This window comes from Hipposideros armiger, unplaced genomic scaffold (genome assembly GCF_001890085.2).
Source record: "Hipposideros armiger isolate ML-2016 unplaced genomic scaffold, ASM189008v1 scaffold_1396, whole genome shotgun sequence".
Taxonomy (NCBI): domain Eukaryota; kingdom Metazoa; phylum Chordata; class Mammalia; order Chiroptera; family Hipposideridae; genus Hipposideros; species Hipposideros armiger.
In genome coordinates this window covers 100,855-127,133 of record NW_017732746.1, presented here as the reverse complement: position 1 = coordinate 127,133, position 26,279 = coordinate 100,855, and the positions used below count along the sequence as shown (strand labels likewise).

At 41.6% G+C, this 26,279-nt stretch overlaps 1 protein-coding gene across 3 annotated transcripts in view; it reads left to right on the top strand.

Moving 5' to 3' along the window:
• The first annotated feature begins 323 nt into the window (after nucleotides 1-323).
• LOC109377423 (adhesion G protein-coupled receptor E2-like) overlaps nucleotides 324-26,279 on the top strand; it is a 32,695-nt gene continuing 6,739 nt past the window's right edge. The window contains exons 1-19 of one of the 3 annotated variants that reach the window (XM_019633761.1): nucleotides 324-487; nucleotides 3,014-3,067; nucleotides 3,369-3,488; nucleotides 7,661-7,810; nucleotides 8,261-8,314; nucleotides 8,592-8,726; nucleotides 11,107-11,262; nucleotides 11,531-11,611; nucleotides 11,819-12,001; nucleotides 12,925-12,971; nucleotides 13,100-13,177; nucleotides 13,605-13,782; nucleotides 17,302-17,409; nucleotides 17,574-17,794; nucleotides 17,979-18,158; nucleotides 21,009-21,206; nucleotides 21,476-21,711; nucleotides 25,714-25,780; nucleotides 26,050-26,141. In XM_019633761.1, coding sequence (XP_019489306.1) covers nucleotides 430-487; nucleotides 3,014-3,067; nucleotides 3,369-3,488; nucleotides 7,661-7,810; nucleotides 8,261-8,314; nucleotides 8,592-8,726; nucleotides 11,107-11,262; nucleotides 11,531-11,611; nucleotides 11,819-12,001; nucleotides 12,925-12,971; nucleotides 13,100-13,177; nucleotides 13,605-13,782; nucleotides 17,302-17,409; nucleotides 17,574-17,794; nucleotides 17,979-18,158; nucleotides 21,009-21,206; nucleotides 21,476-21,711; nucleotides 25,714-25,780; nucleotides 26,050-26,141 — 2,396 coding nt within the window. In that variant the 5' untranslated portion in view covers nucleotides 324-429. Of the gene's footprint in view, nucleotides 488-3,013; nucleotides 3,068-3,368; nucleotides 3,489-7,660; nucleotides 7,811-8,260; nucleotides 8,315-8,591; nucleotides 8,727-11,106; nucleotides 11,263-11,530; nucleotides 11,612-11,818; nucleotides 12,002-12,921; nucleotides 12,972-13,099; nucleotides 13,178-13,604; nucleotides 13,783-17,301; nucleotides 17,410-17,573; nucleotides 17,795-17,978; nucleotides 18,159-21,008; nucleotides 21,207-21,475; nucleotides 21,712-25,713; nucleotides 25,781-26,049; nucleotides 26,142-26,279 lie in introns of all 3 variants that reach the window. The other 2 variants (XM_019633760.1, XM_019633763.1) reach the window with 2 other exon arrangements.

The window sequence follows — 26,279 nt, the reverse complement described above, 5'->3', positions numbered from 1 at the left end:
CAGCAACTTGTCTGTTCCCCTTCCCCCAATTCCCCAGCACTGTTCCCATCCCCCCAATTCCCCAATAAAAATCTTAAAAAAAAAAAAAAGTCTGTGAATAGATCATTTTGTTCACTCCTACCTAAGGTCCTCATAGCAGCAAAAAGACTAGTAATGATTCTTCATTTGGGAGAGATCTTTTAATACACAGTATCACATCTTCCTATATAAAAAACATTTTAAATCACAAAAAGGATGACTTAATGCTAGTAATGATATGCAAATACATTAAAAAAATAGAACTGGAATTTTTGAGAAGTTAATTATGGGCCAGATTAGGGGGAAGTAAACATCCACACCAGTGGTTTTCTGAATCACCTCCTGTAGGATACAACACATACTTAAACCAAGAAGTCTTTTTAACACACAGACCAAGATTGGACATCCTCCATGGCTGGGCTTGCTGGTGTCTGCACCATGAGAATTGGATTTCTAAGGTTGCTGGCAGGTAGGTAGAATTATAACAAAGATAATAGACAACTAAAGCTATCTGCGCACTCTCTACACAGTTTGAAAGTATTGTCTGTTTTTTACCTGATATCTGGCTTGTTTGCTCAATATCTCTATAAGGTACAAAGGGAAAATTTTTGAGGATATTAGCTCATTTATAGTAAATCCCAAAGGAGAAAGTCAGTGAAACTCATTGCTAGGGCAAACTTGGGAATGTAACAGAGAGTTTTCATTTTACTGTACTTGTGTTAGTTCAGTTTCACCAGAGAAACAGAACCAATAAAATGGAGAGAGAGACAGACCGGCAGACAGAGACAGAGACAGAGACAGAAAGACAGAAATTTTAAGGAATTGGCTCATGAGAATATGAAGTTTGGAAAATACAAAATCCACAGGACAGCCCAGCAGGCTGGAAAACCAGGAAAGACTTGATGTTACATCTCAAGTCCGAAGGCAGTCAGTCTGGAAGCAGAATTCCCTCTCCCTCAAGGAGGTCACTCTTTGTTCTCTTAAAGTCTTCATCTGATTAGATGAGGCACACCCTGATTATGGAAGGTAATCTTCTTTACTCAAAGTCTACCGATTTAAATGGTAATCTCACCTGAAAAACATCTTCACAGCAACATGTACACTAGGGCTAAAACAAATATCTGGGTATCATGGCCTTGCCAAATTGGAACCTAAAATTAACTATCATAACACCTTTATTTTTTCTCAAAAGAATAGATAACCAAACTACCTGAAAACTCTATTGCACTAAAAAAAAACATTGTCCATTTGTCTATAGGTTTTGTGGGAGTCATGGAATGACTTGAAGAACAATAACAGTAAATTAGTAAAAACCAGTATCAGTGAGATTAGCTTAATTCTGATTAGTCTTTATTTCCTTCAGTGCTTATATGTTACCTAGTAAGTTAGGTGTTCTTTCGTTTTTTTAAGATTTTATTGGGGAGTTGGGGGAGGGGAACAGTGTTGGGAAATTGGGGAAATGGAACAGCCAATTTGTTGTCCTTCAGTTTTTTTAAATTTAATTTTATATATTTTTAAATTAGTTTCAGGTGTACACCTGAAGCTGATGTTGTATAATATTGTATGTCAACTATAATTGTCCTTCAGTTTTAGTTGTGGAGGGCGCAGCAACCTCAGCTCCAAGTCCAGTCGCACCACTCAGATCAAGGTGCTGTGTTCAATTAGTTGCAGGTGGGAGTCAAATCAGCAGCCTTGTTAACAGCGCATGCTCTATCCCCTGAGCCACCTGGATGGCAGCTCAGCTCAAGGTGCTGAGTTCAGTCTTTAGTTGCGGGCAGGCATAGCCCACCATCTCAAACAGGCAACCTTGTTGTTAGGAGCATGTGCTCTCACCAGCTGAGCCATCCTGTCACCTGTTGGCAGCTCAGTGGCAGCTCAGCTCAGGCGCAGCTCACTGGCCCATGTGGGAATCGAACCGGTGATGCTGTTGCTCAGAACTTGCACTCTTGAGCTCTTAACTAACTGAGCCACTTGGCCGGCCCCAGGTGTTCTTTATATAGTGTCCTCATTAGTTGTAATTAGTTTCCTGGTTTTTATGAAAATAGCCACATTTCTTATGTGAATTGTGGAGCATGATTATTTTAATGCTGGACACATTTTGGGGAAATCCTGTAAAGGTACACAGACCTGAAAAGATTTTCATAGGGTTCAGGGCTCACATAGATGGGATGACAAACTGTAATAGGTGGTCCATTTATTGCCTGTGGGGTAGATTTCATTCCTCCATACCCATAGTGCTTTCATACCACAAAGCCCATTCAGTGATTCATTTCTCAGGACTGAACTGGGAGATAAAGGGGAGAGGCTGTGCCCTCAGTGCATTATAGAAGGGCCAGGGGTCATTTGGGAGAAGCTGTAGAAGCCATGGGTGCTGTGCCTGGAGAGGCCACCTGACCAGGAGATACTGGTCCTCCCTGCAGCTTCCTTAGTTGTCACTCCTCACCGCTTATCAACTCCCACTCTATGGATTCCAGGGCTCCATGCCCTCCTCTTCGCATCATTATAGGCCTCAGACTTTGGGCTGTACGACTCCAAAATCTATGCTCTATTTGTATGCTCTGAAACTGTATGTTAAACTGGAGTGACCCTGGAAGAGGAATCCTCAAAGCAGATTTCTGCCATTGACAGAGAACAAGGAACGCGGGCCTGGGCAAACGCACAGCAATCTGAGGACTCTTTCCTTTAAGATTTATCCTCTCCATTGGGAAGGCTGGGGTTTCTAAGATGGGTCCCTGTCATCAGCTGTGTGTATGTCCTGTCCTCTTACCTGTAACACCTGAGTCCACCTGAGCACGTGTCTGTTGGTGACTGGCTCCTGGGGAGTCCTGGGAGGTTGAGGGGAAAGGCTTAGTCCTCGATTCCCGGTAAAGTACATGAAGCTGCTGGAAGTGGGCTGCAGGGCAAGAACCACCTACTCAGGAGGCAATGGCCATGCTGGTTGAAATTGGAACTTGACTCTCTTTTCCTTGTCATATCTCTGTTTTATTTGCTCCAGAGCTCTCTGTGCTGCTGTTGTTGCCTTTGGTTGCTGCAACCCTGAACGACGGAGGTGAGTCTGCCCCGACAGCCCCATTAGTGATATGAGCTAGGGAGTGAATGCTGGGGTCTGGGTTCCCTCACCAAGTGGGAGGGAAGGAGGCTTGTTCTGCAAGTAAGGCTCAGAGATGGTCTCATGGAGATAAAAGAAGCTGTTTTTACCTCCCTAAATGCCCAGAGTTGTGTGTCTTTTCCTCTTCCAATAGCAGCCATTCCTCCTTTTCCTCCCCTCTAATCTTGGACCCATAGTTGGCCATGGCTTCACCAATTCCTTGTCTTCTGACCTTGGTTTTCCCCTGCTTCTGCCCCTACAGCCTGTATTCGCTGGTGTCCTCCAAACCCTCCATGTGTCAATGCCAACGCCTGTCTCTGCGCTCCAGGATTCAGTTCTGCATCTGAAAAGGTTTTCACTGGCCACTTGGAGAGCTGTGAAGGTACAGAGGCTTTTGGTGGTGGAGGGGCATACAGAGATTGTAGGGGGAGGCTGTAGGGCATCCAGAGCCCTCACCCCTGAGGGCAGCACAGAAGCGCTTTGTCAAGAATTAGGGAGAGGAGACAGGGCAGGGAAGTGGCAGGAAAGTGGGCAGTCAGGTTTTCATGATCAGTAGGTAGAGTGTTGAAGCTTTCACAGTGCAGCTGGGCTACGTGGGTTCAGAGTCTAGCTCTGCCACTGACTGACTCGCTGACCTTTAGGAAATTATTTCTCCTCTCCTTTGTCTATGTATTGGGGATGATCATTGTACCTACCTCATATGGATGGTGTGAGATTTAATATTTACCTGTATGAAAAAAAAATTAAAGATGAGTACAGGGCAAATTGTCAACAAATGTGAACTATTGTCATTGTTGCTACTGTTATTATAATTATTATTTTCATAGCACAAAGAAAAGAAAGAAATAATGGAAGAGATAGGAGGAAAGAAACACCCAGGGCCTGGAAACTAGGGCTCTCCTACTAGCTTGAGCTCATCAAGAACCCTGCCCACTCACGATCATGGTTTTCCACCTCATCCTCACAGCAGAGCCATGAAGCAAGCAGAGCTAGGATTTCGTTTTCCCACCTTCACACATTTGGCCCACTTTCCATTTCCTACTTCTGGCAATCACCAACCTATTCTCTGTATCTTGTATGTATGTGTTGTTGTTGTTTTTAATTTCATATATAAGTGAGATCATATGGTATTTGTCTTTTTCTGTCTAACATTTTACTTAGCATAATGCCCCAAGGTCCATCCACATTGTCACGAAGGTTAAGAGTCCCTTCTTTTTTATGGCTGAATAATATTTCACTAAAGTTTTTTAGTTTGATGTGGTCCCACTTGTCTATTTTTGCTTTTGGTGTAAGAAAATAAAAAGCCTTGTTTCTGGTGTCAAATCCAAAAATTCATTGCCAAGAGAGATGTCAAAGAGCTAACCCCCACTACGTTTTCTTCTATGAATTTTATGGTTTCAGGGTAGCATCATTTTTTTTTAATTACCAAATTTGGGCTCAAAGAGATTGAATGACTTTTATTCTTCAAGAAAATAGGATCACATGGTTCTTGACTTTTTCTGTCTGGCTTATTTCGCTTATCATAATAATCTCAAGATCCATCCATATTGTTTCAAATGGCATTATTTCATCTTTTCTTATGGCGGAATAGTATTCCATTGCATATATATACCACATCTTTATCCAATCATCTATTGAAAGACACTTTGGTTGTTTCTATGTCTTGGCCACCATAAATAAAGCTGCAGTGAACATAAGGACACATATATCTTTATGGATAAATGTTTTGGGGTAGATACCCAAGAGAGGGCTTGCTCGGTCATATGGTAATTCTATTCTCAATTTTTTGAGGAACTTCCACACTGCCTTCCACAGCAGCTGCACCAATCTGCATTCCCACCAACAGTGTATGAGGGTTCCTTTTTCTCCACAGCCTCTCCAACACTTGTTATTGTCTTGCTGATGATAGCCATTTTAACTGGTGTGAGGTGATAATCATTGTGATTTTTAATTGCATTTCTCTGATGATTAATGATGTTGAGCATTTTTTCATGTGTCTATTGGCCATTTTTATGTCCTCTTTGGAGAAATGTCTGTTCAGATCCTCTATCCATTTTTTAATTGGATTGTTTGCTTTTTGTTGACATGTGGTATATGAAACTGAAAACAACAAAGGAACAAGACAAACAAATGAAGAAACAAAAACTCATAGACACAGACAATAGTTTAGTGTTTACCAGAGGGTAAGGGGAGAGGAGGGTGGTAGATGAGGGTAAAAGGGATCAAATATATGGTGATGAAAGGAGAACTGACTCTGGGTGGTGAACACATAATGTGATATATAGATGATGTATTACAGAATTGTACACCTGAAACCTATGTAACTTTACTAACAATTGTCGCCCCAATAAACTTTAATTTAAAAAATTTAGTATTAAATATTTAAAATTTTTAATATTTAATTTTTTTAGTTTTGATAAAAACTAAAAAATTTCTTGCAAAATTTATTTTAAAGCTTAATCAAATAATCAATTTTTAATCTGTGACACTGTCCTTGTAGCTAATTTCATATATATAATAAGATTAGCACAAATATAAAAAAATAGGATTATAAAAAAATTATAATATTAAAAATGGCTCAAATGGAAAACTTGGTTATGTGCGTTTAGCCACCATAAAAATAGAAGGGGAGTGAAATATTGTTTTTATACCAAGAAATACTCCTCATCTACTCAAAATACTCTTAGATACACATTTATTGGTACTAAATGAAAATGTTCCTAATATGTTTGAAAAGATGAGAAAAATGTACTTCTGAAATTTTCCAGTAGTCTGCATAGTGGACTTATAGGTGATTTCCTTTTTCATTATGTACAATTTATTTGTTTTCTAAGTATGCATATGTTTGTTACTTAATATTTGTGAAAAAGTACATTTTATCAGGAAAAAGGATGTTGTTGTAAGTACTGCCCATGACCCTAGATGTATTTCTAAAGTTTCCCATGTGCGTTTGCATGTGTGTGACTGATGGAGATTTGTAGACTGGATGGGCATGGAGAAGAGATCCTGCTAACGTAAGTGGATCTCAGCTCCTTTCTTTTTTTTTTAAATTATTTTTATTATGAAATACACATTATTTAGAATTAGTTTCAGCTGTACAACATAGTGCAATAATTATACTTTTTACCCCTCGAAGTGACAACCCCACACCCCCAATCCACCGCCCCACTTCCCCCCAATATCATACATATCTATTACAAATCCCTTGACTCCACTCCCACACTATATCTCAGCTCCTTTCTTGAGGAGGCTTGTCAGGTTGAGGAATTTCCCATCGTCATGTACTCTTGTCCTGATACCTTGGTCCCAATTCTACCCAGCTAGATTCCACCCCATCCCATCAAAATTTAAAATGGGTCCCTAGCCATTGTTACCATCTGAAAACAGAGCAGGAAAGACATGTTGTCCAGGTGAGGGCTGAATATGAATGTCACAGATGTGTGTCCCTCACGCTTCCTGTCATATCTTGGTGCTGACACCACAGCCTGGCACCTAGAAGGGAAATCCATCAATTCAGAGAAGAGAACTCTGATCTGGGGGAGACCAGCTGACTGCCTTGACACATCATAACACCATGAATCTTTTCAGGCTTTAAAGTCTTTGGTGCCATAATTAGAATGTTCAAAGTCAAACATTCTGTCCCCTCATTTTGATTCATTTTATGTCCTTGGTTCTTATTAAGTTGTTCTTATAACCTAATGGTGTCCAGCCCTGCTCAGTGGGTCCCTCAGCTACTCAAAAAGGACCTGGCTCATGGGCATCTGTCTCTCATGTTTAGAAACAGGGAGAGATAAGATGCCAGAAATCCCCCCCAATGACTCAGTTGTGAGCGGCTTCCTGCTGCTTCTTCATTTCAGTACCCTACTGCCTTTGATGGTGTGAGGGGGGCTTTTCAGGGGGTGGAGATAGGAAGACTTTCCCTGAGACGTCCTGGGGCATCTGCAAAAGGCCTGACATTGGGAGCTGGGGGAGTGCCTGATGAGGAGTGGGGGGTGCACTTGGGCCACTGTGATAAAAGGGGCATGGAAGCCATCGATGGGCAGGGGCCTGACATCTGACACCTGGCTGTATCCTCAGGTGTGAATGATGATGTCACCCTGGAAGACCTCAGCCATGACTCCCTCCACTGCCTCAGCATAGGGGCAGCCTTCAATGCCACTTGTTTTGACTGAGTCTTTCACCCCCAACCCCCCCCCCAGCCTCCTCCACAGGTTTTCAAAGGTGCAAACAGCAGCACAGAGGAGAGCCTATTGCTGATTCAGTGCCTCCATCTACCCCTCACAGCCTGGAGAAGGAGATGTAGACCTGCTTCCATCCCAATCATGACACAGCAGAGTATCTGAATCTAGGCGTCCTCAGGCCCAGCCAGAGAGCAGAGATGAGCAGAGCAGTCAATAGGCCCTGGAGCAGCTGGCTGTGCCCAGCACAGCCCCAGGAGTGCCACCCTGCACCTATATTTGTCTGGTCTCATGGTAGGGTCTGACGAGGCCAGGGTCTCTGCCCTGTGGGAACTCATGCCTTTGAGAGGTGACCTTTTTTTCTATTGTGTTCCAGACATCAACGAGTGTGGACCAAGCTCAGCAGGGTCCTGTGGAGTGTATTTACATTGCCAGGACTTCATGAAGAGCTACTGCACGTGCAGCCCTAACTACAAACCTGTTTCTGAGGCAATGTTCAGCATTGATCCTGATAAACCTTGTGTTGGTAAGAAGGATCCCGTGTCTTCAATCTCCTCATTCATTAGGTTTGGGATTCTCACCCCTTTTACTAAGCATCATGAGAGTGCCCTGTGCACCTACTTGGTTATCCACCCTCTCTGAACACCAAGGCTCTAATTAACTCTCTCCATTGGGAGAGGTTGGAGTTTCTAACCTCTCTCTATATATAACCTCTATATATATTCTATGTATATTGTAGCACCTGGGGTTCCATGAGGGCTGTGGCTTTCAGTGATTGACTCCGAAGGGAGTCCTGGGAAATGGAGGGGAAAGACTTAGCTCGTGATTCCAAGTAAAGTACAGAAACCTCAGGGAAGCTGCCAGAAAGCTGTAGGCTGCAGGGTTACAGCCACCACCCCAAGGTAGCAATGGCATGTGGAGAGGAATTGAAATTGGATCTCCACTTTCTTAGTTTTATCATCTCTTTCTGCTCCAGGACTCTTGCTTCAGCTGATATTGACATTGGATGCTGCTGATAAAAACCTTAAAGGTGAGTCTGCCCAGCCAGCCCCATTAGTGACATAAGCTGGGGAGTACATGCTAAGGTCTGGGTCCTCTCACCAACAAGGCGGTTTGTTTTGCAAGTGAAGCTCCGAGATGGTTTTCTGGAGATAAAAAGAAGTTGTTTCATCTTCCCTAAACATCCAGAATTTTCTGAGCTCTTCCAAATCCAGTGGCAGCCATCCCTTCCTCTTCCTTTGGACCCCAGCTGGTAGCTGGCTTCTTCCAATTCTTGGGCCTTCTAACCATGGTCTCCGTCCTCACAGCCTCTGCCCCTGAAGACTGTGCTTGGTGGTGCCTTAAGAACTCCGTATGTGTCAATGCCACAGCCTGTCACTGCGTTCAGGGATATAGTTCTTCATCTGGGAAGATCACCACCAGCCTTTTCAAGAGATGTGATGGTACAGGGGCTTGGGGTGGGGGAAGGGCATACAGAGATTGTGTGACATCCAGAGCCCTCAGCTCTGAGAGCAGCACAGCAATATTTTGTCAAGGGTGAGAGGAGACAGGGCAGGAAAGTGGGGGAGAAGGAGCAGTCGGGTTTTATTGATTAGTCTATGAGACCCACTACCCATTTTTAAATTGGATTGCGTAGTTTCTGTTCTGTTGAATTGTATGAGTTCTTTGTGTATTTTGGATGCTAACCACTTATCAGGTATATGATTTGCAAATATTTTCTCCCCAATTGTAGGTTGCCTTTTCATTTTGTTGATGGTTTCCCTTGCTGTACAGATGCTTTTTAGGTTGATGTAGTCCTTTATTTATTTTTGCTTTTGTTGCCTTTGCTTTTGGCATCAAATCCAAAAAAAATCATTACCAAGACTGATGTCAAGGAGCTCACCCCCTGTGTTTTATTCTAAGAGTTTTATGGTTTCAAAGTAGCATGGTTTTTTAAAAAAGATCATAACTTGGCACCAGGAGATTAAGTGAATTATCTAAAGTGATGCAGTTAATATGATGGTAGACCTAAATCCAGTTCTAAAACTAAAGAGTTTTTCTTCTTCAACAATACAAGATCATAAAAGGAAATTTTACTACTTAAAAATGGTTAAGATGGTAAATTTATGTTATGTGCATTTACCACAATAAAAAAGTGTCCCCAAAAAAGAAATTACATGGTTTTACACCAAGAAATTTTCATCATCTACTCAAAATAGCCTTAGACTATATTTATTAGAGCATATTTATTGATAATTTTAAAATATTCCTAATATGTTTGAAATAATGAGAAGAAAAATTCTTAAAATTTCTGAGTAGTCTATGTAGTTGACTTATAACTGATTTTCTTTTTTTGCATTTTCTTTATTTTCTAAGTATCCATATGTTGTTTAACATTGGGCAAAAAGTAAATTTTATCAGGGGAAAAGAAACAAAATGTTACTGTGACTACTGCCAAGCACATCCATGACCCTCAAAGAATGCTTAAAGGTTCCTTTGTGCATTTACATGTGTGTGTTTCACGAAGATTTGTAGATTGGGTGCACATGGATGGAGACCCTACTGCTACTATACTTGGATCACAGCTCCTTCCTGGAGGACCCCTGTCAGTTTGAAGAATTTCCCATCATCATGACCTCCCTTCCCACACATTTCATACCCAACTATTCCCCCCTCGACTCCACCCCATCGCCTCAACCTGGAAAACATGTTTCCAGCCATTGTCACCATCTGAGAACAGAAGTATTCCTCATGCTTTCCCTCTGTCCTGGGGCTGACCCTCACAGCCTGGCAGGGGCCTTAGAAGTGAAATCCATGGGTTCAGAGATGAAACTCTGATCTAGGGGAGACCGGTTGCATGCCCTGACTCATCATAATGCCCAGAGTCCTGTCAATCTCTAAAGTCTTTGCTCTCCTGATGAGTATGTATAGGGCCAAATATTCTGTCCCTTCATTGTGGTTCATTCTTGTATATGTGGTTCTTATTAAACCACTGTTTTTAGCGAGCAGTGTCCACCTCCTGCTTTTCGGGTCCCTGATCTCAAAAGGTGCTGGGTCACAGGTATCTTTCTCTCATGTTTAGAGAACAAAGATAGATAAGATGCCAGAAATCACTCCAGTGATTCAGCTGTGAGCAGCTTCCGGCTCATTTTATATCCTATACTGCCTCTGATAAGGGGGAGGGGGGACCCATCTAAGGGTGGAGATAGCAAGATTTGCCCAGAGATATCCTGAAGCATCTAGAAAAGGTCTGATATATTGATAATATTAGAGCTTGGAGAGTACCTGATGAGGAGTGTGGGGTGTACTTGGGCCACTGTGATTAAAGGGGGTTGGAAGTTAACAACAGGCAGGGGCCTGACACCTGGCTCTTTCCTCAGGTGTGAATGATGATGTCACCTTGGAGAGCCCCCAGCTATGACTCCCTCCACCATCTCAGCATAGGGGGCAGCCTATAATGTCACTGTCACCCTGACTAGAGGCCAACCCCAGGTCCCCTGTAGTGCAAACAACACCACAGGGGAAGTTTTGGAGCTGAATCAGCGCCTCCGTCTACCCCTCACAGCCTGGAGAAGGGGATGCAGACCTGTTTCCATCCCCATCATGACACAGCAGAGTCTGTGAATCTAGGCGCCCTCAGACCCAGCCAGAGAACAGAGATGAGCAGAACAGTCAACAGGCTCTGGAGCAGCTGGCTGTGCCCAGCGCAGCCACAGGAGTGCCACCCAGGAGCTGAGTTCTCTCCACTCCCCATGGCAGGGTCAGGCTGGAGTCCACAGTCTCTGCCCTATGGAAACTTACTCACACCTTAGGGAGGCAACCCTTTGTCCTGCTGTGTTCTAGACATCAACGAGTGTGAATCATCCCCAACAATATCCTGTGGAAAATTCGCAGACTGCCAGAACACGGAGGGAAGCTACTACTGCACATGCAGCCCGGGATATGTGCTCATTTCTGGGGCAAAAATGTTCAGAAATGCAAGTGAGAACACGTGTCAAGGTAAGAACCACTCTATGTCTTCCATCTCCTTGTCCATGAGGTTTGATCTCATTTGCCCCACTTTTTTGAGGCATAAAAAGGCTGTCCTAAGCACCTACCTGGTCACCTGGCCCCTCTGAACCCCAAGACTCAGAACCCTCCACAAAGGATCACTTCTAGATGTTTGGAACATTCCCCTGCCCACTTGGCATCTTATTTTCATAAAAGAAAAGCAAGGGATGACATTCAAGATACATCAGGAGCTCACACTGCATTCATTGTGTTTCAGCACAATATCCCTCCTCTTCACCATCATCAGTGACTGCCAGGATGAGACCTTCCACCACCCACATGGGCTCCAACACTCCAGGTACAATCTCAGACCTCCCAGACAATGATGGATTCAGGGGCCCTGTTCAGGAATGCAAGAGTGGGGAGATTCAAGGGTGGGCCCATCTTCCCCAGTTAGCCCTGTCCCTGACCAACAACCACGGCATCCTGACTCCACTTCTCAGTCGCTCAGCCTCCATCAATTTCCCACAAAAGTGACCTCCCTGGCCCTCCCCAATAATTTCAGTTGACCATTTGAGGACAACTGAGATGAAGAGCGCCCAGAAGAATGTTGTATCCAGTCTGAACAGGACGACATGGACCCACACACGCACACACAAACTTGAAGAGTCTGATAAACGGAAGAGGCTCCCACCTGACAACAGAGGACATTATCAAGGATCATTGCCCCACTGGGGGAGGTACACAGGTCTGTGTCCCTGATGGGAAACCAAGCAGCCAGATGACAGAAACGCCTGCCCATCAGACCCTGCTCCCCTCTCCAGCCAGCCAGCCCTCACCTCTGCTGGCCTTTCTCAGATGTGCATTCTCACCACTTCCTGCCAGTCCTGGAGATGCCTTTTTAGGAATCAGAAAAAGGCACCCAGGGATACCTGGCTGGAAGGTCAGCCCCCAATGTTCAACCTTGACCTGGTGCCACTGTCTAAGTGGCATTGGCCTCTCCAGCACCTACTTTATTCCTCCTGCCCCTGCCTGATAGCCTCATCTTTGGTGGGGCCTGTCTTAGGAGGGGCAATTCTTGGTCCATCTCTATCAAGATGTCTTAGAGTTAGGGGAGTTTATATTGCTCTGAAAGGGTCAATGGAATTCCAAGGAAAACTCAATCAGTGGTCAGCTTCCCTTGGGGAACTTAGGACAAAGGCCATCACAGAACCCCAAGACAGGTCCTTGTCATGAAATGCAGCATTTCCACTGTACTCAGTTCCCAAGAAGGCCCACTCTGTCTTCTGTCCAAATGTTCAGGCAGGGACAGAGGTGAATATGATGTCCCCACCCCTGCTGGGAGCTGCCCAGGAAAGCTGAGGGCACTAGGGTTGGCAGACAGGTAGGACTCAAACCAAGTCTATACACTCTGGACAACAGAGCATCTAGGCCATCACATTCACCCACAGGACACCTCCATATGAATAAGAAAAGGTATCCACTAACAAGGGAGTAGACAGTGGGGCCTTCCAAAACCAGGGTCCCTGAATTACCAAATGACAATCTGAGAAAGTACCTGGCCTGACCTGGCCCCAGACTCTGCCCCCAACACACACACACACACACACACACACACACACACACACGCTCTCACACCTAATGAATTAACCACGCTTTGGTTTGCAGCAGGAAACCCCTTCCGCACATGGACCTCACCCCCTAGAATCAACAACAAGGTGAGTGGCCCCAGAAGGGTCCAAGAAGAAGGAAATCCCTCCACACATTACACAGTACCCACCTATTGGCCCTAAGTTCCCCATCCATTTGTGAGGCTCTCTGACCACCTCATCTCCCCTCTCCCCAGAGGCTCTCCCGCTTCTTTCAAAGAGTCCAGGATTTGGACAGAGCCTTCATGCCTGCCTTGGCCAAGGACACCATCCAGGTAAGGGCAGGACCCAGGGCAAGCAGGTGGAGGCATCCCATAGAGGACTGGAGAAGGTTGGTTCTGGGAGCAGAGAGATCCGAACACAATGGCATCCTGTTCTGAGGCCCCGCCTCTCCCAGGGTGGGTGGGAAGAGCAGACACGCAGGTATTTGTACTCACTGTGAGACCCATGTGCACCTACTAACACCTTTCCTTGTGCCGTCCGTGCCCATTGGGTTTATGTCATCCCTGGCATTCATGAACAGGGCTGACCTCTGAGTGGCTGGATTCCAGGGGCAAAAAACACAGGGAATCTATCCAGCACCACCTTTATCCCCAAATAGATCACCGTCTCTAGTTTCTATTCGCTGGGGCTGAGTGGGCAGAGTCTTCATGTAGCCTCTCTAGCGCATGGCCCACCGGCTCTGTGTCCCCATCGCCCCAGGACGTCATACAGGTGGTGGATGAGCTACTGGAGACTCCTGGAGACCTGGAGACCCTGCCCCACTCAGAGCAGCACCGTGTGGCCACCATCCTGCTTGTTGGCCAGGAGCAAGTCCTGAGATCGCTAAGCAAGATGCTGCCCAATGAGACATTGACCTTTAATACAGCTGGAGGCACAGGTAAGTACCCCGTCTGCCCCGAGGCTCTGCTCTGGCCTTTCTCCACCTCATTCCTCCCTCACCCTCACTGCACCTGAGTGACCCCGCTTGTATCTCAGTGTTACTCTTATAAACACATGAAAATAAAAGCTTAAAAAGAAATGAATAAATTATGCTAAGTGAAATAATACAGAGAAAGGCAAATGCCATATGCTTTCACTTATGTGTGGAATCTAAAAAATAAACTCATAGAGTGGTGGTTGACAGAGGAAGGGAGTGAGGGGTTGTTGACATGGATAAAGGGGGTCAAAGGTACAAGCTTCCAGTCATAAAATAAATAAGCCATGGAGATATAATGTACAGCATGGCAACTATAGTTAATAATACTGTATTGCATATTTTAAAGTATGAGAATAAATCTTAAAATTTCTTATCACAAATTTTTAAAATATAACTATTTATGATGATGAATGTTAGCTAGATTTATTATGGTAATCATTTTGTAATACATACAAATATTGAAGCATTACATTGTACACCTGAAACTAATATAATGTTATATATCAATTACACGTCAATTAAAATAAAGAAATGATAAAACTGTAAATAATGTACATATTCACTGTAAAATAAATTATGAGCAGAAAAAATAATTATAATGAATTTAAGATAAATACAAATGGCTTCAAAAGAAAACAATTAATTTGGAAATATATAAATTTAATATTATATAACATATTATTTGTTTTATTGAGGTAAAATTTATGTAACATAAAATTGACTATTTTAACCAAAGTGTACAATTCAGTGCCATTTAGTACATTCACAGAGTTGTAATAATCACCTCTATTTCTAAAGTATTTTCATCACCCCAAAAATAAACACTGTACCCACCTAGCAGTTGCTCCTCGTTCTCCCCTCCACCAACCCCTGGTAACCACTAATCTGTTTTCTGTCTCTAAGGATTTGCCTATTCTGGACAGTATATATATATATATATATATATATATATATATATATATACACACACACACACACACACACACACACACACACCAGGGGTGCCCAAAAATTTCATACACATAACTTGTATTCATCTTTTATTATCAGTATATATTGATTATTACAATTTTAATACAGATTTTTCCTTTCTTAAAATGCATATACATTTTTTTGGCACCGTGTGTGTGTGTGTGTGTGTGTGTGTGTGTACATGCACGTGTGTGTATATATACATATACATATATATGATATATGATCATACAATACCTGACATTATAGTTTACCTAACACAATGTTTTCAAGGTTCATCATGTTGTAGCATGTAGATGTAGCATGTAGCTGTGGTTGAATAATATTCCATTGTGTGGATAGGCCATCTTTTGTTTATCCATTCATCCATTGAAGGGCATGTGGGTTATTACCTCCTTTTGACTATTGTGAATACTACTGCTAGGAATATTAGTGTACAACTTTGTCTGAATAACTACTTCAGCTCTTTGGGGTACATAAGAGTGAAATTTCTGAGTGACATGGTAATTCTACACTCAGCTTTTTGAGAAACACCTGAAGTATTTTTCCAAACTGGCTACTTTTCCATTTACACCCCCAACCAGCAATGTACAAGGGTTCCATTCTCCACATCTTCAACAATACTTCTTACTTCCATTTGCTTTTGGTTTTATAATAGCCTTTCTAGTGATTTGCATTTCCCTAGTGACTAATGATGTTTAATACTTTTTACATGTCACTGTTAAACACTTGTGCATCTTTTTTGGAGAAATGTCTAATTCCTTTGCCTATTTTTTTTTTTAGCTGAGCCATCCTGCCACCTATTGGCAGCTCAGTGGCTGCTCAGCTTGGGCCGGGACTCGAACCGCTGTTGCTCAGACCTCACACTCTTGAGCAAGCTCTTAACCAACTGAGCCACTCGGCCGGCCCTCCTTTGCCTATTTTTAAATTTGGTTGTGAGCCTTTTGGTTGTTGAGCTGTAAGATATCTTGATATAATCTAATAGTATACCTTATGAGACAGACAATTTGCAAATATGTTGTCCCAGTCCATAGATTGTGTTTTCACTTTCTTCTTAGTATTTTCACCTCAATGAACAGATGCATCAGTTATGATCGTCTAGTTTATCTGTTGTTTCTTTTGTTGTTTGTGCATGTGTTGTCATACCTAAGAATCCATCTCCAAATCAAACACCAGGAAGAGTTGTCCTTATGCTTTCTCCTAATTATTCTAGTTTTAGCTCTTAACTGTAGGTTTTTGACTCATTTTGAGTTAATTTTTGTTTATTGTATGAGGTGGGGTACCAAAATCCATCTTCTTTGTGTGGAGAGCCAGATGTCCCAGCTCCATTTGTAGGAGACTATTCTTTCTCCATTGAAGAGTTTTGGCACCCCTTGTTGAAAATCAGTTGACCATAGATGAATGTATTTATTTCTAGACTCTAAATTCTATTTTGTTGGTCTACACGTCTATCTTTATGCCAGTACCATACTATTTTGATTATTGTAGGTTGGTAGTAAGTTTAGAAACCAGGAAGTGTGAGTCCTCCAAATTTGTTTATTAATTTAAAGATTGTTTGGGGTATTTGAGCCCCTTATTTTGTGTATTTGAGCCCCTAGCAATGCTCTACAAATTTTAGGATGAGCTTTTCCATATCTGCAAAAAAAGTAAATAAAATTATGTTGCAATGTTGATACAGATTGCATTGAATTTGTAGAACACTTTGGGTACTATTGTCATCTTAATAATATTAAGTCCTCTAATCATGAACAAAGGATGTCATTTGATTTAATTAGGGTTTTTAATTTCTCTAAATAACTTTTGTAGTTTTCTATGTACAATCCTTGAATCCCCTTAGATAAAATTATTCCTAATATTTTGTTGAATTATTTTGCATCTCTGTTTATAGGAAATATTGGTCTACAGTCTTGTTTTCTTGTGATGTCTTTATCTGACTTTGTTTTCAGGGTAATGGAGGCCTCATAGAATTATTTATGCAGTGCTCCTTCCTCTACTATTTTAAGGAAGAATTTATAAAGGAATAGTGTTAATTAATCCAAAACTGGTTATAGAATTCACCAATGAAGCCGTCTGTTCTGGGCTTTTCATTTTGGGAAGTTTTTGATTATTGGTTCAATCTGTTATAGGTGTGTTCTAATTTTCTATTTCTTCTTAATTTAATTTTGGTAGTTTTTGTGTCTCTAGGAATTTCTCCATTTCATCTAGGTTATCTAACTTGTTGAATAATTGCACATGATATTCTCTTATAATCCATTGTAAATTCTCATAATATGTATACCATTATTGTGTATACCAAATATTATGTGTAATACTATTATTATGTGTACGAAATAACACTGGTATTTATGAAATATATATTATTAATATATAAATATTATGTTATATATAATATTTATATGTTATGTAGAGTATTTATATAATGTATTAAATATATAATAAGGTATTACAGCAACCACTGCAGGTACAATTAATAATCTAATTCCTTTCTTTAATTCCCACAACTCATAGAGCTGTCCCTAAAAGTGAAGGAGCAAGGACACAGGAACGTCACCTTGAGTGTTAATCAGGCAAAGATGATGCTGAACTGGGATACGGTACAGGAATCTGGTGACTCAGGTAATGGATAAGATGGTGAAAAGATGCCCATGGATTTAACAAATAGAGAATTAAAGTCTAAATGATGGTGTAGGCTATGGTGGGGCCCCAAGAAAAGAGTCTACCTGAAGAAGAAGGGGTCCTATTGGGCACCCCAGGATGTCAACCTTGGCCTCGTCCTGCAGGCCCTTCTCTCGTGGGCCTTGTCTCCACCCCAGGAATGGGCAAGTTGCTGGCTGAGGCCCCCCTGGTCCTGGACACTAAGGAACAGGCAGTTCTGAATGAGACACACAAGGTCTTGCGGCAGGGAGCACCCCCCGTCCTGCTCTCAGATGTCATCTCAGCCTTTCTGAGCAATAATAACACCCAGAACCTCAGCTCCCCAGTCACCTTCATCTTCAAACATGTGAGTCCTGATAGGATGGGAATGTGGGTATGGAATAGGCCTGAGTCCTGGGCACAGCTCTGGGGCTCAGGGGGCGCCCCTGCTGGTGCATCATCTCCCCAGGAAAGCCCTTCACAAGCCAGATTTGGATCAGCATTTATGAGCACCAGAACCACCTGTTCACATCTATGCTCCGTTCCTACAGTCAGTGAACCCTGGTCCAAGGCAGAAGGTATTCTGTGTCTTCTGGGAACATGGCCAGAATGGAAGTGGTTATTGGTCCACCAAAGGCTGCTGGATGGTGGGCACCAGAGATGCCAGCACCACCTGCCAATGCACCCACCTCAGCAGCTTTGCTGTCCTCATGGCCCAATACGATGTACAGGTGAGGACCCTAAGGGGCTGAATTCAAGGTCTATTGCTGTGTAACAAATTCTCCCATATATCGCAAATTAAAAATCATACACACACAGACACACACACAAATTTGTAACTCAACCATTTCTTCAGGTCAGCAATCTGGCATGGTGTAGCTCAGTTGTCTGCTCAGAGTCTCACAAGGCGGAAATGACTGTGTCAACTAGGGCTGCAACCTCATCTGAGGCTTCTTGTCCTCTTCTAAGCTCTCAGGTTGCTGGCAGAATTCAGTTCCTTGTGGTTGTAGGACTGATTTCTCACTTTCTTGCTAGCTGGCAGTAGGGAACCAAACTCTGGTGTGTTCCTCTCACATTGTATCAGTGTTCCTATCTGGAGGCCAGCAGGAGAAGCTCCCTTACATTAAAGCTCTCTCAAACTTTGAATCTTTTTCTCCTAGAACAGCCTAGATCATTTAATGGTTCATCTGATTAGGTCAGGCCCAGGATGAACTCCCTCTCTTAAAGTCATTTGATTCTGGACCTGAACCCTACCTGCAAAATGCCTTCACAGCAGCACCTAGATCGGCATTTGACTAAAAACATGGAAGCAGTTATGTGTATACAAGCAGGTGGGGATATGGTTGCCAAATCATAATTCTGCTTACCACGGGGGTCTTCAGGACAGGGGTGCTCAGGGGCTGCATGAAGAAAGGTTTGATGTTGGCATTGGTCAGAGGGGCCAGGGGAGCCAGTGAGTACAGGTGAGTCAAGGAGCCATGTTTGCCTCCTTCCCTGGCCAGGTGAACTGGTTACTTTCTCTAGTTCACCAACACCAGAAACTAGCTCAAGTGATATCAAGTTATGGAGCCTTTATGAAATAACATGGCACCCACATGAAAAAGGTCACAGCCAATGGTCAGACCACATAAGCGCCACCAGGAGTTTGAACAACACTTCAAGACCATGTTTCCTCCTGCCACATCACTAGATAACACAATATTCATATTTTTATTTATATACTGTTTTATATTTACTGAAGAGTTAAAATATTTGCATTTCAAATTCAAACTGAATAAGAGAGAAAAACATTAAAGATTCTCCATCTCACCCCTAGCCCCAACCCTTAGTTCCTCTTGCCTCAGACAACCAAATTTGTTAGTTTCTCCCGCACTTTTCTATGGGTATTTTATACATAGAAAAATAATGCATATACTTGTTTTTTTGGTCCTCCTCTTCTCACACACATAATGGAGTGTTTTTTCATTCTTGTGCATTTTGTGTTTTTATTTATTACATCTGAGAGATTATTCTAGTCCAGTCTACAAAGATACACACCATTATTTTTATTGCCATGTTGCATTCTGTTGTGTGAATGCACCATAAATTACACATCAAGTCTTCTCACAGTGGGCATTTTATTTTGATTGTTTGCTAATACAAATAATGTTGCAATTGTTTACACACACTTCATTGTTCCCCTGTTTGGATATGATGTACGTGTTCCAGGTCAAATTCATAATTGTATATTGGTAGATTTTCCATAGTTCAACATATAGAAATCACATCTGTGAACACTCCCACCAGCATTACATGAGGGTGTGTGATTTCTTACACCTCATCACAAGGTTATTATCAAATTTTTGGATGTTTACTCATCTGGTGGAAATGATAATGTTTATTTCAGCAATATTCATATTTCCTTCTCCCAAAACAATTTGCTCACATCCTTGGTCTATTTTTCTATTGCTTGTAGATACATTTCTTATGGATTTATGTGAATTCTTTATGTAGTAGGAAAATTGGTTTATTTTGTTAGACCAAAAATACTCAAAATTTGGTATGCATGAAAATCATTTGGAAGACTTGCTATTTATTTTTTACCATTTTATAAGTTATATAAATGTCTAGCCACTATGCTGTACACCTGAAACTAATATAAAATAATATTGACTATCAACTGTAACTGAAAAAAATAAATAATTAAAAAAAGAATCATTTCAAACTTACAGACATGTTTCAAAAATAAAAATAGTGCAAAAATATATATTGCTGTTATCCAGATGAACCAATTTGGAAAACTTTTACTTCCATTCTTATGCATTAGCACAATTCTCTCTCTCTCCACCTTCCTCCCTCTCTATCTCTATCTCTGTGTCTATTAATCTCAACCTCTATCTCTCCCCTCTCTCTTCATTCTCTCTCCCTCTCTCCCCTTTCTTGCTTTCCCTCCTCTCCCGTCTCCTTTCCCCTATCTCCCCTAGTTACGCTGAAATGGAACTGGTGGCATTTTTTTATGCTCCTCTTGTAATTAAGATGATTTGCAAAAAGAGGCAGGAAATAAGAATTTTAAGCTACCACCATCGTCAGAGTGTAGCGGTTTTCCTCCTTTAACCCAGGATCGTTTTCTAAATCTGTAAGGATTAGTGACCAGCAAGGAACAGGTGTTGCAGGGATGAGGTGAGTGGAGTCTGGGGTGGGGGGTTGATATCAGGACATCGAGTCTCCAGGTACAGACTTTGTCACACAGCATCAGGTAATGAGAACAAAGGATGGTACTTAACCCTGAGATTTGTGCCTCCATGACCCTCACATGGTGATCTATAAGCTTAGTCATGCCCAAAAGTCTAAAGGAAAATAAACCCGATGAGTTCCAGGGCTTGGTCTTCGGTAAGGACCCTCTTGTCCCTTAATTCTCCCAAGATCTGAATAAATCAGTTCAGGACCTCAGAAAATTCTAACATTACCCATTAACATCACAAATTTACCTGGCTCCTCCTTTCCTGGTTTTGTTACAACTGAAAATAAAGCTAAAGAGGATGGAAGGGTCATTACTCCAGAGCAGGCAAGTTTCACTGTGATCTCTCTTCTCTGAGTCCCAGGAGGAGGACCCCGCCCTGGCTGTGATCACCTCCATAGGGCTGAGCCTGTCTCTGCTGTGCCTCCTCCTGGCGGCCCTCACCTTCCTGCTGTGCAAAGCCATCCAGAACACCAGCACCTCACTCCACCTGCAGCTCTCCATCTGCCTCTTCCTGGCCCACCTGCTCTTTCTCACCGCTATCGACAGAACTGAGCCTGAGGTACTGACACTGTCCCAGAGGACCCCCTGCCCTGCCCAGGGGATGCGGAGCTCATGGGCCCATGCTGCATCCACACCTTAATAAAATGGCCTTGGGTCACGGTAATGTTAAAGGGGTGAGTAGCCACTTTCACACGGAGTGACACAACTAGAAGAATTGTGTCATATACATCAGAGTTCTCCCCAATGGCAAGGTGTAGGAGAGGTCCTGGGACCACGCTCTACCGTGATTCCCCCCGCCCCCCTCCCCGACTCTCACTCCTCCCCCAGGTGCTGTGCGCCATCGTCGCGGGTGCCTTACACTACCTCTACCTGGCCTCCTTCACCTGGATGCTGCTGGAGGGCCTGCACCTCTTCCTCACTGCACGCAACCTGACTGTGGTCAACTACTCCAGCGTGAGCAGATTCATGAAGAAGTTTGTGTTCCCGGTTGGCTACGGAGTCCCAGCTGTGATTGTGGCCATTTCGGCAGCTTCCAGGTCTCACCTTTATGGAACGCCCGCCCGGTTAGCGCAAATTCCCACTGTCGTTGTCTTCACCACATGACCATGGCCAGCAGAGAACCAACATAGCATTTTGATTATGCTAAATCATAATATGAAGAGAGATACTATGTAATAATTCCTAGAGCCTTTTTCTGGTGGCAGTTTATAATAATTAAGGAAAATATCTTTATTTTTTTAATTATTTCTTTTCAGTTATAGTTGACATTCAATATTATTTTATATTTAGCTTCATGTGTACAGCACAGCACTTAGACATTTATATAATTTATGCAGTGATCCCCCCTTTAGTCTAGTACCCACCTGGCACTATACATAGTTGTTGCAACATTATTGACTATATTCTCTATGCTGTACTTTACATCCCTGTGACTATTTTGTAATTACAACTTTGTATTTCTTAATCACTTAATTTTTTTCACCCAGCTCCCCAACCCCTCTCCCCTCTAGCAACCATTAGTTTGTTCTCTGTATCTATAAATCTGTTTCTGTTTTGTTTGTTTGTTTATTCTGTTCTTTAGTTCCACATATAAGTGAGATCCTATGACATTTGTCTTTCTTGCTCTGTCTGACTTATTTCACTTAGAATAATGCACTCTAGGTCGATTCGTGTTCTCACAAATGGTAGCATTTCATTCTTTTAATGGGTGTATATTATGTACCATTGTATATATGGACCACATCTTTATCCAATTGTCTATTGATGGGCATTTCGGTTGTTCCCATATCTTGGCTATTGTGAAAGCGCTGCAGTGAACATAAGGGTGCAGATATCTTTTTGAATTAGTGTTTTGGATATTTTTAAAAAATAAATACCCAGAAATAGAATTGTTGGGTCATAAGCCAGTTCTATTTTTAATTTTTTGAGGAAACTCCATATTGTTTTCCGCAGTGGCTGCACCAATTTGCAATCCCACCAATAGTACACAAGGAGTTTCCTTTCTCCACATTGTTGCTAACGTTTGTTTTTGTTGATTTATTGATGATGGCCATTCTGACAGGTGTGAGATGATAGCTCATTGTGGTTTTAATTTGCATTTCTCTGATGATTAGTGATGTTGAATTTCTTTTCATATGTCTATTGCCAATGTGTATGTCCTCTTTAGAGAAATGTCTCTTCATGTCCTCTGCCCACTTGTTAATTGGATTGTTTGCTTTTTTGGTGTTGAGTTGTATCAGTTCTTTATAAATTTTGGATATTAACCCCTTATCAGATGGATCATTGGCAAATATCTTCTCCCATTCAGTAGGCTGTTTTTTTCATTTTGTTGGTGGTTTCCTTTGCTGTGCAAAAACATTTTAGTTTGATGTAGTCCCATTTGTTTATTTTTTCTTCTGTTTCCCTTGCCCAAGGAGATATATCAGAAAATAAATATCACTAAGAAATGTCAGAGAGTTTACTGCCTATGTATTCTTCTAGAAGTTTTATGGTTTTAGGTCTTACATTTAAGTTTTTAATCCACTTTAAGTTTATTCCAGTATATGGTGTAAAAAAGTAGTCTAGTTTTGTTTGTTTGTTTGGTTGGTTGGTTTTTGCATGTATCTATCTGTCCAGTTGTTTGAACACCATTTATTGAATGGACTGTCTTTACCCCCACTGTATACTGCTGCCTCCTTTGTCATAGATTAAATGACCATATAAGCGTGGGTTTATTTCTGGGCTCTCTGTTCTGTTCCATTGATCTATGTGTCTGTTTTCACGCCAGTACCATGCTGTCTTCATTACAAGTTCTTATTAACTCCACCTGAAATCACATCCTTAGGCAGCTAGTGATGTGATGGTAGTTTGCTGTTGCTTTGGTAATGCCCTAGGGGTAGACTTTTTTATCCCCCACTTAGATAAGCTCTCAGTCAAATCAGATAGACACCAAATTTGGAGAATATAGAGTCCCCAGGGAGCTAAAGGGTCAGAAAAAAATATATTGACTGTGCTCTGGGAATGATGATGATGCTTTTAACAGAGATCCAAAAATAGTCAGATCACTCTGTTGTCTGCATGCTACCAAGTTTTGGCTGCTTCACTACTAAGCTGGGGAGAGAAAGAATGGAAATAGCTGCCAGTCAAAGCATCGAGACTCCTTCCTCACCAGTCTTATCAAGATTCAGTACTCTCTCTTAGATAGACTATTTTCAGTTTGTTCTGTGGTTTTGGGTAGTTGCCAGAATTTGAAATGGTTGGTTTTAGTTGTTTTGTTTAAATTTTCGTTGTTTTAGAAGGAAAATCTTCTCTCTTCCATCCAGGAAGTCAGTCTTCTAGAACGTGCACTTTTAACCACAACATGCTGCTAAAATTTATGTTCACCTGTATCAACTGAACTCTTTTCAGGCGAACACTTCCAAGAAATGAACACTTCAGTTCTTTCTTGCTTACATTCTTCTTAGTGTACATTTCATTGTACCAGAATGTCTTACCACACTCTCTATTGTCCTGAAATATCCTGCCTCTCTCTCTTGGTTACACTAATGTTGGATCAAGGGTGAACTCTGTCACTATCAGTAAAACCTTGAGCAACAGACTTAAGCCCTCTATGCTTCAGTTACCAATCTGTACTCTAAAGAGAACTTCTGTTCTGCACTTCTGTTTAAATTAAATTGAATAACTCAACAAAAAAAGACAAATAACCTGATTTGAAAATGGACAAAAGATTTGAATAGACATTTCTCCCAAGAGATGTAATGATGAATAAGTGCATAAAATGATGCTCAAAATCATTAATCATTAAGAAAATGCAAATAAAAAACCTTCATACCCATTAAGTCAAATGATTAAAATAAAAAAGAACAATAAAAAGTGTTTGCAAGGATATGGGAAAAATTGAAGGCTCATACATTGCTAATTAGAATGTAAAATAGTGTAGCCACTTTGGAAAGTGGTTGAACAGTTTCTCAAATGTCGAACATATATAGCTACCACATGACCCAGCAATTCCACTCCTAGGTATATACCCCAAACAAATGAAAACATATGTGAGCACAAAAACTTGTACATGAATGCTCATAGCGTCATTATTCAAAATAACCCAAAATTGGAAGCAACCTAAGTTCATCAACTATCAGTTGGACAAACAGAATGGTGTACCTATACTAGAGAATATTATTTAGCCATTAAAAAAATATAAAAAAAGATGATTCAGCCATAAAAACATGCTGCAACATGGATGAACCTTGAAAACTATTATGCTAGGTGAAAGAATCATGTGATAAAATACCTAGTGTATGATTCCATTAATGTCCAGAATAGGCAAAGTCATAGAGACAGAAAGTCAATTAATAGTACCATGGGGATCTAGTGCGAGGTGAGCTTCAGAGGAATGAGGAGTGTCTGCTAATGTGAATGAGTTTTTTGCTGTTTTTTTTTTCTGAGGATTTGAAAATGTTCTAAAGTTAGATTGTGATGATGCTTGCACAACCGTGTGAATATTTTAAAGATGACTGAACTGTACACTTTAAATGAATGAATTTTATGGTATGTGAAATACATCTCAATAAAGGCATAAGTTTTTTTAATTCAGTAGATGGTTTTTGCAGCGGATGAAAAAAATTAAATTGAATAGTTCAAGAAAGGTGCTTAAAACCATGTCAGGTTCACAGGACTCTCAAAAACTGTTGACACATATGCAGACTTCTCCCACGCTTCAACACAATTAGTATCATCCACACATTGTTCAAATCTCAGCTCAAATACAAATTTCTTGGGGAATCTTCCTTAACCATCTTAATCCCTTAGACTCAAAACTAAGCATGACATCCTATGGTACATTCTCATAGCCTCCCATTTTTGTTGTGTTGTTACAATGTGTCTAATTATGTGTCTCCTACCTTATGTGAGATTTGTGGGATTCAAGACCATGTTTACTTTCTTCACTGCCATATCTTTAGAGCCAATAACAGTACCTATCACAGAAGACACCCAGTATTTGTTGATGAATGAATTAATGAGTGAATTTACATAATTGCTCTACATTTCAAAGGACCAATCCTTTTTTTATTCTCTCTCTTGCCTAGCTGCTGGCTCCACCCAAATACAGGATTTATATGGGCCTTCCTTGGGCCAGTCTGTGCCATCTTCTCTGTGAGTGATGACATCAGAGCATCCTTAACACTCAGCTGAGGGTCATTAAAAGAGCAGAATTATGGCAGGGGGGGGGGATTACAGGATCAGGAATGTTCCTGAGTTGTCTTGGGTTTGTTTTAGTTTTCTAAGACTGCTCCTAAAACTGCAAACTCTAACACCATTACTAAATATGAAAATTACTTAACTGTGGAATTGATGCTAGACAGGCTAGGCTAATGATAACAGATTGAAATTGTATTCAATAAATCTTCTGTGGTTTCCTGAAGGTCAACCTAGCTTTCTTTTTGATGACCCTCTGGATTTTGAAGACTAAACTGTCTTCCCTCAACAGTGATGTGTCCACCCTCCAGAATACAAGGTAAAATGGAGAAGAGGGTGACAACCCCACAGAGATGCGTGGTCCCAATATCAAATCCATGTGCCTCAGCAGCCCATGACGTCCCTTCTCAGGGTCTTCTGAGGGAACTCAGAGTAAAGAGATACAGATATCCTTCTA